Below are 13,953 nucleotides of genomic sequence, written 5' to 3'. Positions count from 1 at the left end.
ATGTTGGGAACGCTCATCACTACTGCAGCACCGACACAGGGACGCTCACCACTATTCCAGCACTAACATGGCAGCCTGTGTAAACCAGGAAATGGGGCTTCTTCCTCCATCAGACAGCTCAAGGACTGGATTCCAGGACACAGTCAGGGAAGGAGGAGACACAGGGAAAGGCCCCAAGGCTATGACACTGGAGCTGGCTTTCAAGAATCAGCAGAATTTCACCAGGTGGAGGAGGACTTCCAAAGGATTTTCAAAGAAGAGCCAATACAGACAAAGGTGATCTGTCGCTCGTTGGAAAGGGCCGCCCATCTGTTTGATCAGAATGTCAGCTACGACAGAGATGCGGGGATGTCGATGAAAAGGCAGGCTGGGTCAGAGGACCGTGATTGATGATTAGTTGATTGATTGACTTAATAAACCCTCATTAAGTGCTATTACACATAAGGCAGCATTTCAAACCAGAAACTCGCAGGCTGTTCCCTACGTGATTTTTAGTGCCTCTTCAATAAGCCATGCAGAAATCCAATCAGCAAGGCTCAGTAAACACTAATCAATCACAATCCTCATCGTCACTTCCTGAGACCATAAAGCGCACGACGGCGTAACTGCTGGGGCATCTGTGATGGGCTCCGAGTCCCTGCATTGCTCTGGAAGCTTGGCCACTCTACTGGTGCATGGGACATGTTCTTAAGGTTCTGTTAGATTAGAAAAGAGGGTATCAGGAGAAGTCAAAAGGACAAAATCCATCAACAGAGGGGTGCGGTCAGTTACGGAGCCATCTTTCTTGATTCTTAGGAAATGGCCTTCTATGTGCTGCTCTCTATTTGCAAAATCATCACATTGAATTCACTCGCAGCACAGAATACCTTGGGAAGTTCCATTTTAATCCATCTCTATTTAGAGGATCTTGTTTTTAAATGACCCAGCTTATGGCTTTCAATGTCTCAAAGGAATTAAGAACTTTCATTTTCACATATTTCATACAAATATACAAGGCAGAATTTCAGTTTTCCTCTCCTCTACCCATCAACACTTTATCTTGACATAGACTAAGAGCTTTGGGTTATTTACTGAAAGTGAAGACCCAACTCTAGAACTGTTCCAAACTCAGCATCTCCTTATTCAGCATTTAGGGGTAAGACTAGCACAGCCAATGATGCCTACTAGTGTTTTAAGATATGACCCACTGTCCCATCCACTCTTCCATCCACCCATCCAGCCCTTCCAACCACCCACCCACTTACCCCATCCAACCACCTACTCACCTATATACCTATCCATCCACCCACCCATCCACCTACCCACCACCCATCCACCTACTCAGCCACCCCATCATCCATCCACTCATCCAGCCACCCACTCACCTATCCACCCCCATCCAACCACCACCCACCCACCTACCCCCATCCAACCAACCATCCATCTACACACCCATCTACCTACCCACCCACCCCTCACCCTCATCCACTCACCATCCACCCACCTAGGTATCCATGCACCCACCCATGCATCCATCCACCCACTCACCTACCTATCCATCCACCCACCAACCCACTTACCCACTATTCATTCACCCACCCATCCACCATCCACATAACTGTCTATCCACCCATCCACTCACCCATCCACTATTCATCACCTACCCCCACCCACCCACCCGCCATCCACCCACTCATCCACCCATCTACCCACTCATCCACCAATTCATCCACACATCCATTCATCCATCAACCCATCCACCCATCTGTACCCACCCACCCACTATCCACTCACCCCACCCATCTGTCCATCCAACCTTCCACCCACCCACCTATCCACCCCAGCCTGACCGTCCCCTGCCTGGCACCTACTTTCTCTAGCCCTGAGGTCCTCAGGGGCCCACAAATCTTTGATCTGGTCTCTGCCTTCTGTCCCCCACCCCTTCCTTCCCTCCTCTGATCCCCTGTCCCCCATTTCTGGTGTCTTCAGTCTCTGCCTCTCTGGCTACAGGAGAAGCCTTTGCAGGGCCTAGCACGGTGTCTCAGGGAGAACAGCAGCAGGCTCGCCCGCCCTGCTGAAGGCCTGCTTCTCCCAACTCCGTCCCCCCAGAACTTTGTCTGGGGTCCTGTTGTTGAACTAAAGCTGGCTCTGCTGGAGTTCCCACTAACAAGGGCTGTCCTAATGTCACTGGTGACACCCCAAAGAGCCCATCCAGTGCTCTCATACCCTGCCCCCAACACCGCAGCTTTTCACATCCTAGAAGAGCAGCCACAGCTCTTCTGAATGAGCCACACAGATAATGGGGCAGCCGCAGCCCACACAGCGAGGCCCTGCAGTCTGCAGCGTGTGCCCTGGGTGTGGGGAGGGGTCTTCCGGCTCCAGCTCCAGGACACCCTGAGGACGCTGCATGATGCTTGCTGTGGGTTGGCAGCGCTTCCCCTGCTGCTGTCAGAAGATAATTCTCAATTAACACCAACCCTCCTATCACCTGGCCAGGCAGAGAGCAGGAATGGAGAGCCACGGCCCAGCCATTTAAGAGCAGTGCTAACTTGCTGGGCCGCACACGCCAGAAGAGGCTCATGAAAAATGTTAAATCCAAAATCGCCCATTGCTCCTAAATTTAGCCCTGCCAGGCCCGTGCCGCAGAGCTGCCTGCGGGGAAAGTGGGTTACTAATGACCCTGCTTTGTACAGCTGGACACGTGCCGAGGTAAGTCAGGCCCCGGCCAGGGTACACCATGGGTGACATTCATCTTTTCTGGCACGGACCCTGCCGTCCACAGCCGCAGGCGATGCCGCACAGCACCTGACACTGCAGAGGGGCCAGAAGGATGGGTCGAGGCTGATTTGTTTCCCCATATTCCCGCCCCCCAGGTCCTGCTAAAGAAGGTCCACATGTAATCCCATCACTGGCAACACGGCTTCCGGGTAAAGGAGGGAAGAACCCCATCTACACAGGAGGCTGTCCAGTGCGGTCCCTCCACCACCCCACCCACAGGGAGGCAGGCCTAGCTCTGAAAATGGCATGGGCAACGAGGATGCTTGCAATGAATCCCAAAGCCTCTGCGTGGCTGCATCCAGACTGTTCTAACTGGTCACTGGGCTGCCTCTGGGTAGGAACTGCTCTAACTGGTCACTGGGCTGCCTCTGGGTAGGAATTGCTCGAGACAGAGCCTGAGAGACTTGCATGAAGGGGACATGGCCTGCGCCCCGGACTGCGGACAGAGCTGGGCAAGGTGCCGCCAGGCTGTTTCAAAATCCTCAGAAGGGGGATGCTTGCTCTGTTTACAAGGGGTCCTTAAGATAAAACCATGTCCTGTGTTTGAAAGTGTGTGCGTTTTACAAATAGAAGTACTGTTGATGACCCCCACTGTGGCCGTGCTGACGATGGCGCTGGGTCCAGATGACCCCCTGACCCCCACCGTGGCCACGCTGACAATGGCGCTGGGCCCAGATGACGCCCTGACCCCCACTGTGGCCGTGCTGACGATGGCGCTGGGTCCAGATGACCCCCTGACCCCCACCGTGGCCACGCTGACAATGGCGCTGGGTGCTGTCCTGGGGACACACTCGCTTTCTCTAACAGAACGTCTCACCCTGTGCATCTGGAGGTGCTCGCCAGATCGCACCCTCACCTTCCTGTTCCAGGATATCCCTTCTCCCCTTTCTGTGCTTCTCCATTGGACTAGTCTATCTGCATTCAGAAATACAGATATTTCTCCTTTTTAAAGAGAGAGATCCTCAGCTGGGCGCGGTGGCTCATGCCTACAATCCCAGCACTTTTGGGAGGCTGAGGCGGGCAGATCACCTGAGGTCAGGAGTTTGAGACCAGCCTGGCCAACAAGGTGAAACCTCATCTCTACTAAAAACACAAAAATAAGCCGGGTGTGATGGTGCATGCTTGTAATCCCAGCTACTCGGGAGGCTGAGGCAGGAGAATGGCTTGAACCTATGAGGCAGAGGTTGCAGTGAGCCAAGATTGTGCCATTGCACTGCAGCCTGGGCAACAGAGCAAGACTCCGTCTCCATAAAAAAAGAAAAAAAAGAAAAAAAAAGAAAAAAGAAATCTCCTTGTGGTCACAGGCCCTGGGGGTTACTCCTCCTGTTCTGTTTCCTTTACACAACCCCTCCTGCTCCCATCTTCCTACCTCTCTCATCCCGTGCTGCTCCTGCCGTCCACGCTTCTCCTGCTGTCCACCAGCTGCCAGGGGCCTCCCCAGGGCCATCCACACCTCCATGCCCGTGTCCGTCTCCAGCTCGTTCTCCCCCACATCTGACACCCCACCTGCAGCATTGAGGGTGCCTCAGTCCTCCAGGAAATCCCCACTTTGCTTGGCTCCTGGATACCCCATGTCCTGTGCCCTCCCACCCCCAGACTCCTCTGAAGGAGGATTCAGGGGAATCTTCACCTTCTCTGAAGATTCCTCGCCCCAGGGCTCACCTAATGCCTTCTCTACGTGACTTTCCTGTGGTCTCCTGGGGGCCCTGCCATCCGCTCACCATTGAAGGACGCTTGTGTCGCTTCCAGCACTTGGTGATTACGCCTGGGTAGAAATACCTGTGTATAGATATTTACACAAACATAAGTTTTATTTTCTGGGGCTGGTGTTGGCAAATAGTCCCCAGGCCACATCCATCCACTGCCTGCCTTTGTAACCTTATGGTGTGTGTCTGGCAGGACAATCACAGAGAGGAAAGGGACAGGGACTGTGGCCCTCAAAGTCTAAAATGTTTACTTTTCAGATCTTTTCTAGAAAAGGATCCAGGGTAAAGATGTGAGTGCTGACTGGTGTGGTGAGCATGTGTTTAACTTTCTAGAAAAGGATCCAGGGTAAAGATGTGAGTGCTGACTGGTGTGGTGAGCGTGTGTTTAACTTTCTAGAAAAGGATCCAGGGTAAAGACGTAAGTGCTGACTGGTGTGGTGAGTGTGTGTTTAACTTTCTAGAAAAGGATCCAGGGTAAAGACGTGAGTGCTGACTGGTGTGGTGCGCGTGTGTTTAACCCATGAGAAGCCGGCCACCCGGGTGCACAGTAGCCTCACCATTGCACACACACAACGCACACACACCAGCGGCTGTGTGCCAATCAGAGGCAGTAAACCATCCTCCTCTGACTCCAAACTTCAGTCCTCATCTGTTCAGTGGCTTCCATCTCAAACAGGCAGGATCTCCAGTTCCCCTCCCCAGGAGGCTGGGCCTCCTGCCTCATTCCCACGCCAGCCTGCTGCCTCCCTACCTGATCCACTCACCCAGGCACCACCCCACCCCAACCCTGGGCCTTGGCTCACGCATCACCTTCTCAGAGAGCCTGGATCCCACAGCGCTCCCTGGCCCCTCCTCTGCACTTCTCTGTGGCATCTGTCCCCATGTCACCTGATGGCCCACAGGAGCACTCACTCCAGGGGAGCTGAGACTTGCCCTAATCACAGCTGTGGCGGCAGCAACTGCAGGATCTAGAAGTGTGGGTACACAGTAGGCACTCAATTTATGTTTGTTAAACAAACACACACAATTTCTTTCAAGTGACAGCAACTGAAGGGAGGACTGACATTAGATGCCATGCATTCCCCACACATGCAGGTTTTACCTGGAAGCAGAAATGTTGGAGGGTCTGCAACACACCTGTCTCTGCCCACACCTACTCCCCACCGCCCCCACAACCAGTGCGCCCCTCCTGACACCCCCACCAGTGTGCCCCTCCCAACGGAGGCCCCCACCAGCGCGCCCCTCCCCACCGCCCCCCTCACCAGCACACCCATCCCCACTCACCACCCACCTGCGTGCCCCTCCCCACGGCCCCCCCACCTGCGTGCCCCTCCCCACTCCCCACCCACCTGTGTGCCCCTTCCAACAGCTCCACCCAGTTGTGTACCTCTACTGACTCCCCACCAGCAGCGCCCCTCCCCACGGCCCCACCCACCTACACACCCCTCCCTACGGCCCCCATCTGTGGACCCCCCCTCAGCAGTTGTCCTCTCCCCCAGGACCCCACCTTTTCACCCTTCCCCTATGGCCTCCACTTGGCTGTGAACTCCCATCTATGAAAACAAAATCCAGGACGTGGCCCTCTGGGTGCACAGTGTCCTCAGCAGCACAGCACACGTGCCGGCGGGGGGCAGCGTCCTCAGCAGCACAGCACACGTGCCGGCGGGGTCACTGCAGCAGGAACGTGTCCTTATTGCAGGTTGGGCGAGGCTTGTCCTAGAATTGTCAACGCCCGGAGCTGACGGGCCGGGGAGCTCAGCCCGTCCTTCCCCATCATTACGGATGAGGTGACTGGGGCAGCAGAGCACAGAAGTGGCCCTGCAGGGACACTTGGCCAGCTGGAGGCTTAAGGGAGTCGGAGCCCAGAGTCCAGGGCCCGGGTGGCTTCTCCAGTGGGAACACCAGATGCACAGAACAGACCCCGCACAGCCAAGGGAACCACGAACCAAGGCGGCGAGGTCAGTGTTTGAGGATTCCTAAGGAGAGGCACTGATGAGTGTAGGGGCCTGTGAGCGTGGGGTCCCCGACAACTGAGACGTGGGAGCCCAACCCCAAGCTCCCCGGTGAGGGAGGACGGCACCTCCAAGGCCACCAGCCAAGGTGGGCAGGACAGAGCACAGGACAGCCTGCAGAGACCAGGAGAGGCCCAGGACGGGCAGAGCCTGTGTCTACAGCAGTGAAAATGCATCACACCAGTTCAGCGCAGGGCGCGAGCCGGGCGCCCACCACTGCCGCAGCCAGCGGGAGTTCCATGGCCCCCAGGAGTTCCATGCTAGGGCGGCGTGGAGAGCACACGTCTGTCCACCTGCATTTTTCCTGGGTCAGGAAAGAGAAAATGGACAAAGACCCAGGAGATGCAGTCACAGGGCAGAGCTCCTGCAAGAATGAGCCGAGCATCTGTGCAGCGTGGATTTATTTTATTTCATTGTTTACTCTGAAGAGAAAGAAGAGTTACTATTGCAGGAACATTTTTTTTAAAAAGTGAAACTCCTAACACCCTTAAAACAGAAAATGTTGTTATTCACATAACAATGTGGGGCTCCGTCTCTGCCGACAGCGGCTGGGTTCAGGCGTCAGCTGTGCCGTCGACAACAGCTCCATTCACCCCATTCATAAACGCTGCTGCTAGAGGAAGGGGACAGCGGCTTTCCCAGAGAGGGAGCACCTGGAAAATGAGTCACCGCCAAAGAGCTGTGACTGTTTGGGAACCTGCCAAGAGCATAACCACCCAGTGGAACCTGGATAACTCAGGCCCGGGAGTCACAGCAGGATGTGGTACTTCAGGGCCCTGGGCACCCTGTTGATCACGAGCCTCCCGTCATAGCTCAGGGAGGCAAACAGCCACGGGTCGGCCGAGGACCAGTCCACAGCGTAGACGCTGTCCTCGTGCTCCTCGTAGGTGGCGATGACGTTGTCCTGCAGGGGCTCCTTGCTCCTGCAACGCAACAGAGAAGGACGTGAGCTCGGCAGCTCCAGTGGGGCGGCCAGGAGAGGCGCAGGGAGGACGCGAGCGCTGCCATCAGGAGACACAAGAGGTCCCGGGGCCTCAGCTTTCTCCGCTGTGGGATGGGAAGAATTAGAGGAGCCCACGCTAAGGACAGTGGGGTGGTCCCTGCAGAAGCCAGAAACCCTCACTGTCGCCGTGAGGAGCAGGCGTTTCTCAAAAGGTTTATGGAAATCGGCGACATTGGCACGTGGTATCTTGGTTGCTTCTGTCCTTGGCCCACGGGTGCCTGGGGTGATATTCTGTCGGAGGTCTTCCAAGGGCTTCCTTTGCTCAGGGGAAAGATTGGGGGAAGCGGTCACCGTGTCTGGATAACACAGGATGTAAAAACCCCTGTCGCTTGAGCAGAAAGGACCCTGGGAAGCAGCTGGTCCAGCTCCTGGCTGTGCAGGACTCAGAGGCTGGGGCCCGAGGGGCCGTGCTAGGATGGGAGTGGGGCTGGACTGAGGATCTCCCCCCATAACACCAAGAGGAAGACGACCCTAGCCCAGTGGGAACAGCAGGGGCATGACCTGCCTGGCCTCACCCAGGATGTTTTCCCACCTCGCCTCCCTTGACTGAGTTACCCTCACTGGGAGCCCTGGCCAGGGGATCCTCACACAAGAGCCACCACTTCCTCAGCATACGGCGTGCGCGTGGGGAGGGGCCCTGCCTGGCTCACGGTGGCCACTTTCCGGCGGACACAGGCTTCTCTGGCACTTTCCTTCCCATTTCACAAAAAAATTCCCACTTAATTTGTGTACCGCACTCGAAATGCTTTTGCATTTCTTTGTAGGAAAATGCTTCGCCCCCCCCAGCGAGACGGACGGACGCTCCAGAGCTCGCACGGTCTCTGGGAAGTTGGCTTCCCACAAAGTGGACCTGCCAGTGGTCAACTGCTGTGGTGTGACAAATGCCAGGTGCAAAGCCTCAGGGGGAATAATGGTTTCCGGACTGCAGCAGGACATCAGGACTGAGGGGTGTCCTAAGACGTCTGTGTAGCCCTGATCACCTCCTTCCTTCCTGCCTTGCTCCCATGACACTGCCGCCCGGAGGACAACTCCAGCAGTCTTCTGACCAACAGGCCCATCGGGCTCCTTCCCTAACAGGGACAGACATGGTGAGCAAGTGCAGACTCCCCGGGCCACTGGCAGAGAGGATGGTAAAGGAAGCCAGGCCCAAAGGCACCAGGAGACCACTGGGCACACTCCATCATGTGTGTGCTTAAGTACTACTCTACGGCGGACTGAGTTTCTAAGGATCGAACAGAAAAACAACAGAGTCTGGCTCACACCTGTAATCCTAGCACTTTGGGAGGTTGAAGTGGGCAGATTGCTTGAGCTCAGGAGTTTGAGACCAGCTTGGGCAACATGGCAAAACTCTGTGTCTATAAAAAATTAGCCAGACATGGTGCCGTGCACCTGCTGTCCCAGCTAATTGGGAGGCTGAGGTAAGAGGATCACCTGAGCCCAGGAGTTCAAGGCTGCAGTGAGCCATGATCGTGCCACTGCACACCAGCTTGGGTGGCGGAGTGAGGCCGTAGAGTCAAGAGACAAACAGATGGGCCCATCGCCATCGCCACTGCAGAAAAGAGTCCGAAGACAGAGATCTTCCCACAGAGGAATCTGAGACCAAGTTCAGGTGGGTAGGGCAAGAATTCAGACAAAAAACAGTGCAAAGGATCCTAAAACAGAGTGACAGACCCCACCATACTTCAGGGCTCTAACTGTCCAACTTCACAGGGTTTTATTCCAGACCTCCTTCCTCTGCAATCTGGGGCATGAATCTCTGCGGTTGCATCTCAGTCGCGCCCAGTCACCCCCCAGGAAGCAGCTGCCACTTGTGAAGGTGGGCCACTGAAGGACACAGGGGCCCTGGCACTGCACCGCTGACCAGATGTGGACATGAAGAGGGTGCCCTTAGCAATCTCCCATCTCACCTAGGATCGGAAATCAAAGTGCACCGGAAAAAGCTTTGGGAAAATCCAGAACAATGAGGGTATGACTAGAAAACACACATCACGGTTGACCACATTTTGTAGAGTATCTAGAAGCGAAGTAGGACCTGCGTTTGAACTGGGAAGGTTGGCCTGGAGTCTCAGCCCTGCGACCAGTCAGTGGAAGGCCCATGAGCTGATGGCCAACAACCTGACCCCAACACGCTCAAATCCACGCCAGTGAAGACGCCGATTGGGATGCGTCTCTTACAGGGAGTGCTGTGAGGATTGGGATATATTCGTTCTCATTATTGTTCATGCTCAAGTTTGAAGACCAGTGACAGTCTTTTAAATCTTACAGATTTAAAATATTATTATTCTTATTGCATTCGATAAGAATACAAACACAAACACAGAGAGATCTATTTTAAAACCGCACCTAACCCCAACCCACCTGCAGTGCCTCCCATCTGGGCTGCTAATGACGGCACCCCTGGAACTGTGGGTCCCCACAGCTGCAGGGGGGAAGGACAGTGTCCCCCAGACGCACACCTGTAAACTTTCTATCTACGCAGCCTGGCTCGGGAGATGGCTGTGGGGAAAGGAGGCTCTGGTACGGTGTGAGCCGCTTTGCAGTGCATGCCCTTACTTCTCCTCGGAACGGTGGTCCTCCTGGTCACTGATGTCATCGTCGTCTACCAAGTGGCCGAAGGGCTCCGACGAGATGGACACCATGTTGGAAAGGATGACTCTGCTGTCACTGCTGCCAGTGAGGACCAGCTGGTCGTGAGAGTGGTTGTAACGGACGTTCCACACCCTGCAGAGGGCAAAGCAGCTACTGAAATGACCCGTCACTGCAGCAACACCAACAACGCGCCACACCGCCCGAGGGCCCCACGAGGCTGGGGCTCACGTTAGACACTGCCAGGCAATCAGCCCCAATCCCAGGGCCTGACAGAAGGCAGTTTTCCGCTGAGGGTGGGTTTGCTGTAGGTTTCTCGAGTCCCAACAGACAGACAGGGAAGACTAAATGTTGGCTGAAAACTGCAGGAGGAGAAGGCTGATCACTCAATATTTCAGACAAGCTTTCTAAAACTCGAAAATAAAAACAAAAAAAAACTGCCCCAGAAGCAACATGTGGATTAGCGATATCCTATAATATCAAACAAGCCTCACGGCATGTTCCCAGTTGGCAGTGACTGTGGGTCCTGAGACCAGGGCATGGCGGCCTCCTGGGGCACAAGGGTTTTCCTTGGTTTTGGCTACTGGGATCAGCTTTCTTCCTGGCACGGGTCCTAGAGCCTGGGAGCTTCTGCCTCCCAGTCATGCTGAGGCCAAAACAAGCTCCAGGGCCCGGGTGGCAGACAGTGCTGGGCGCTTGACACTAGGAGGTGCACCCAGCATGGCCAGGGGCACAGGGAGGCCCAGCCACTCAGACCACAGGAAATTCCAGCAAGTCACTGAATTTATCAAAACTGTGCACTAGTAATCCAGGCTTTTTACTTTCTGATTGCAAAAACAATATAGCTTCAGATAAGTAATTCAAACAATTCAGAGATGCAAGGAATGCCCCTCTTTGACTGGGGGAGGATTCCTGAGGAGCTTTTGGCTCTTACTCTTTCAGACATTTCCTCTGCATACCTCTGTCACTCACACTTGTGTACACCCCTGAGTGTGCACACACGTTTTATTTGCATAAAAATGGATTCATGCTGTACATGCCACTGTACAACTTGATCTTTTTACTTAGCAAAAAGTACCAGGCACATTTAAAAACATTCAAATAATATGTTAGGGAGAATGAGTGACCTCGGACATCTTCCCAAAGCCACACAGAGACACTCCACATTCTCCTGACAGCTGCCTCATCTCCGCTGCATGGATGTCACCCAATTTACTTAACCAGTCCCCTAGTGATGGACATTTGGGTGGTTTCCAGGTTTCCGGCCTTACAAACAATGCTGTGTGAACACCTGTGCGCATTTATTTTTGCATACTTGAACCAGCACTGTTTCAAGAGAAAACAGAATTTAATGTTTTTCTTCTTTTCCTATGTTTATAAATCACAAACATTCAGATTTGGAATTAGTGTTTCTTTAGGAAAAATAAAACTGGGTTGATTGAATGATGCACAGCAGCACAAACGAAGCTGGTTTGTGTCTTTCCCAATGGCAAAGTAATTAGCAAAATCAACTGCATGATCCCCTCTTTCCTGAAGCAGCCAGGAGCGGCCCTACCAGTGGGAGTGCTCCTCCAGGGTCTTCACGGGTTCGGTGACGTTTCGGGTGTCCCAGAACTTCACCTTACAGTCGTCTCCGCAGCTGGCCAAGTAGTACTGCTTGTTGGGATTGAAGTCAAGATCCCGCACCAGCTGTCCGTGGGCATTCTCTATGCAATAGATCTGGCTGAGGGAGAAGGAAGAACAGTATAGAAAAATAGCAAGCGGATTATGCAAAGCCACTGAGTGCTGCAGGCACGACTGGTTTCCCGGGACCCTGTCAAATCCCCCGGCCCAGGGTGCTCTCGTCTCCTCGGCGTTCCTGCCCTGCAGGAGGAGGCTGGCACCAGCGCCTCCATCCCAGCAACCCTGTGCGGTCGCGCCACGCTCAGCTCTCCAGGAGCTTATCTGTGACCCTCTGGGCGAGCCATGGAAGGGATTTTGCTTTGCAGCCGTTAAAAATGTGACTTAGTATCTTGAGAATGAGAGCATGCCAAAGGGGCTGCAGCCGCCACGGGGACGCTGAGGCAGACGTCTGGACAGGATGCCTGATGCATTTCTGGAAGGATGTAGTGAAGAAGGAAAAGAAAAAGACAGGGAATGAAGGTAGAATATAGTGTTGGGAAATTTTATATATATATACACATATATATGTATGTATACACACACAAAAATATCTATCTATATACAGATCTCTATATATACAGAGAGAGAGAGAGAAAGTGGGGAGCAGTGGGGAAGGCCATGGAAGCAGGAAGGGGCCAGCTATCTATCTATCTATGGATATATACAGAGAGAGAGAAAGAGAAAGGGAGGAGCAGTGGGGAAGGCCATGAAAGCCGGAAGGGCCGTGTCAGCTGGTCTTACCCTTCCACTGTCCACACCAGCTCCAGGTCCAACACTGCTGGTGGCCAGTGCAACCCACTTGCTCCAGGGCAGGAGAAGGGGACTCTTTGAAATGAGTCACACAGCTGTTCACAGCATATGCGTTTTCACACTCACGTGTGCATCTGTGGGCACACCCACATATGTATGTACACACACACACACACATCCACACGAGAGGGCAGACATGCACACCCGCACTCACACACCTCACTTTGCCCTGGATCCTATGGTCCTTGGCTGCTCCTCGCAGGGTCTGAAGTCATAATATCCTGCCTATGGCCTCTGATGTCATGAATCCCAGAGGACAGGTCATCCGGTGAGGCTGGACAGTGGCTTGAAACAAAAGGTTGTAACCGGGAAAGCAAAGAACCCATGGCCTGGAGCTGCCCAGCGGCCCCTGCCTGCACGGCCTCCCCAGCACTGCCGTGGGCGGGACTGAAATCACTCCTGCATTGTTTACCTTCCTCACCCGCAGCCTTCAGTGGGGCTGATGAGCAATGGGGAACTTCTGTGCCTTGTAATTTGCTTCACTTATCTGAAGACCATCATTGTTCTCTGCTCTCCAAGGCAGATGAACTCAATTCCTTTCATCTTTTTTCTCTCACATTAGAACTCCCAGCCCTAAACCACTTTTAAATCTTCTGGTTTTTATATCCTGCACCTTTTCAATATCTTAATATTTCTTCCCTAAAATATGATACCTAAACCTTTAAATCTTTCAAGGGTAACAGGCAAAGGTAGAAAATTAAAAGCTTGGCAGATTCCCAGGGAACTGGATGGACAGTCGCACGGGCACGACATATTAACTAAAGGTTACTGCATGCTCCATTGCCAGTAACTGTCACACAAAAGCATCACACCACCTAAAAAAGCACCAAAGGCATCCTGGCTCCATGCAAACCAAAGCTGTCTGCAAAAGGAGAAATGACAGTCAGTGAGAAGGCGCCAGGACCCTCTGGGCTGCGCTGGCACGTCCTCACCACAGACACAACACGGGCAAAATGAGGCCACTGCCAGATGTCGCCCATCAAAGCCACGGGCATCTTTTTGTTTGCTTATTTGTTTGGTCTGTAACGTCAGTCTTTGAGTTTCTTGTCTTCAGATACTGAAATTCTTCATATCCTTCAAAGAACCATGCAGACGAAGGACATGATGACCACAGGACATGGAGAAATGGATTTCAGCAGGATGTTCATCACGGGCTGAGTCTGTGGTTTCCAGCTTCTGATCAGGAAACCAAACGAGCCCTCTGCACAGACGTGCACAAGGGAGGAAGTGGCGATTGATTCTTCATCAGGCCCTGAGTTTTCAGAGGGGCCTTGGAACTAAATCTAAAGTTGTGCCCCCACCCTGGAATCAACACGAGTTACTGCATGACATCCGTCTTTTCAGCTCGGTGCTAAATTATGGTGTGCTGAGGGGATAAACTGTATCTTAAAAAAGCTTGTGTGGGCTTCCGTTGCCA

At 53.5% G+C, this 13,953-nt stretch overlaps 2 protein-coding genes across 12 annotated transcripts in view; one reads left to right on the top strand and one right to left on the bottom strand.

Moving 5' to 3' along the window:
* Positions 1-13,953, top strand: part of RPS7 (ribosomal protein S7) — an 838,959-nt gene that overhangs the window by 437,811 nt on the left and 387,195 nt on the right. The window lies entirely within an intron of this gene.
* The window catches only part of EIPR1 (EARP complex and GARP complex interacting protein 1), a 579,020-nt gene continuing 571,930 nt past the window's right edge, over positions 6,864-13,953 (bottom strand). For all 6 annotated transcript variants that reach the window (XM_050754050.1, XM_050754049.1, XM_050754051.1 and 3 more), the window contains 3 exons: positions 11,620-11,787; positions 10,032-10,199; positions 6,864-7,398 (listed from right to left, as the gene is read on the bottom strand). In XM_050754050.1, the coding sequence (XP_050610007.1) occupies positions 7,224-7,398; positions 10,032-10,199; positions 11,620-11,787 (511 nt within the window). In that variant the 3' untranslated portion in view covers positions 6,864-7,223. The remainder of the gene's footprint in view (positions 7,399-10,031; positions 10,200-11,619; positions 11,788-13,953) is intronic.

The sequence above is a fragment of the Macaca thibetana genome, chromosome 13 (assembly GCF_024542745.1).
Source record: "Macaca thibetana thibetana isolate TM-01 chromosome 13, ASM2454274v1, whole genome shotgun sequence".
NCBI lineage: Eukaryota > Metazoa > Chordata > Mammalia > Primates > Cercopithecidae > Macaca > Macaca thibetana.
Note: the sequence above shows the minus strand (reverse complement) of the source record. Positions and strands in the feature narration are given on the sequence as shown.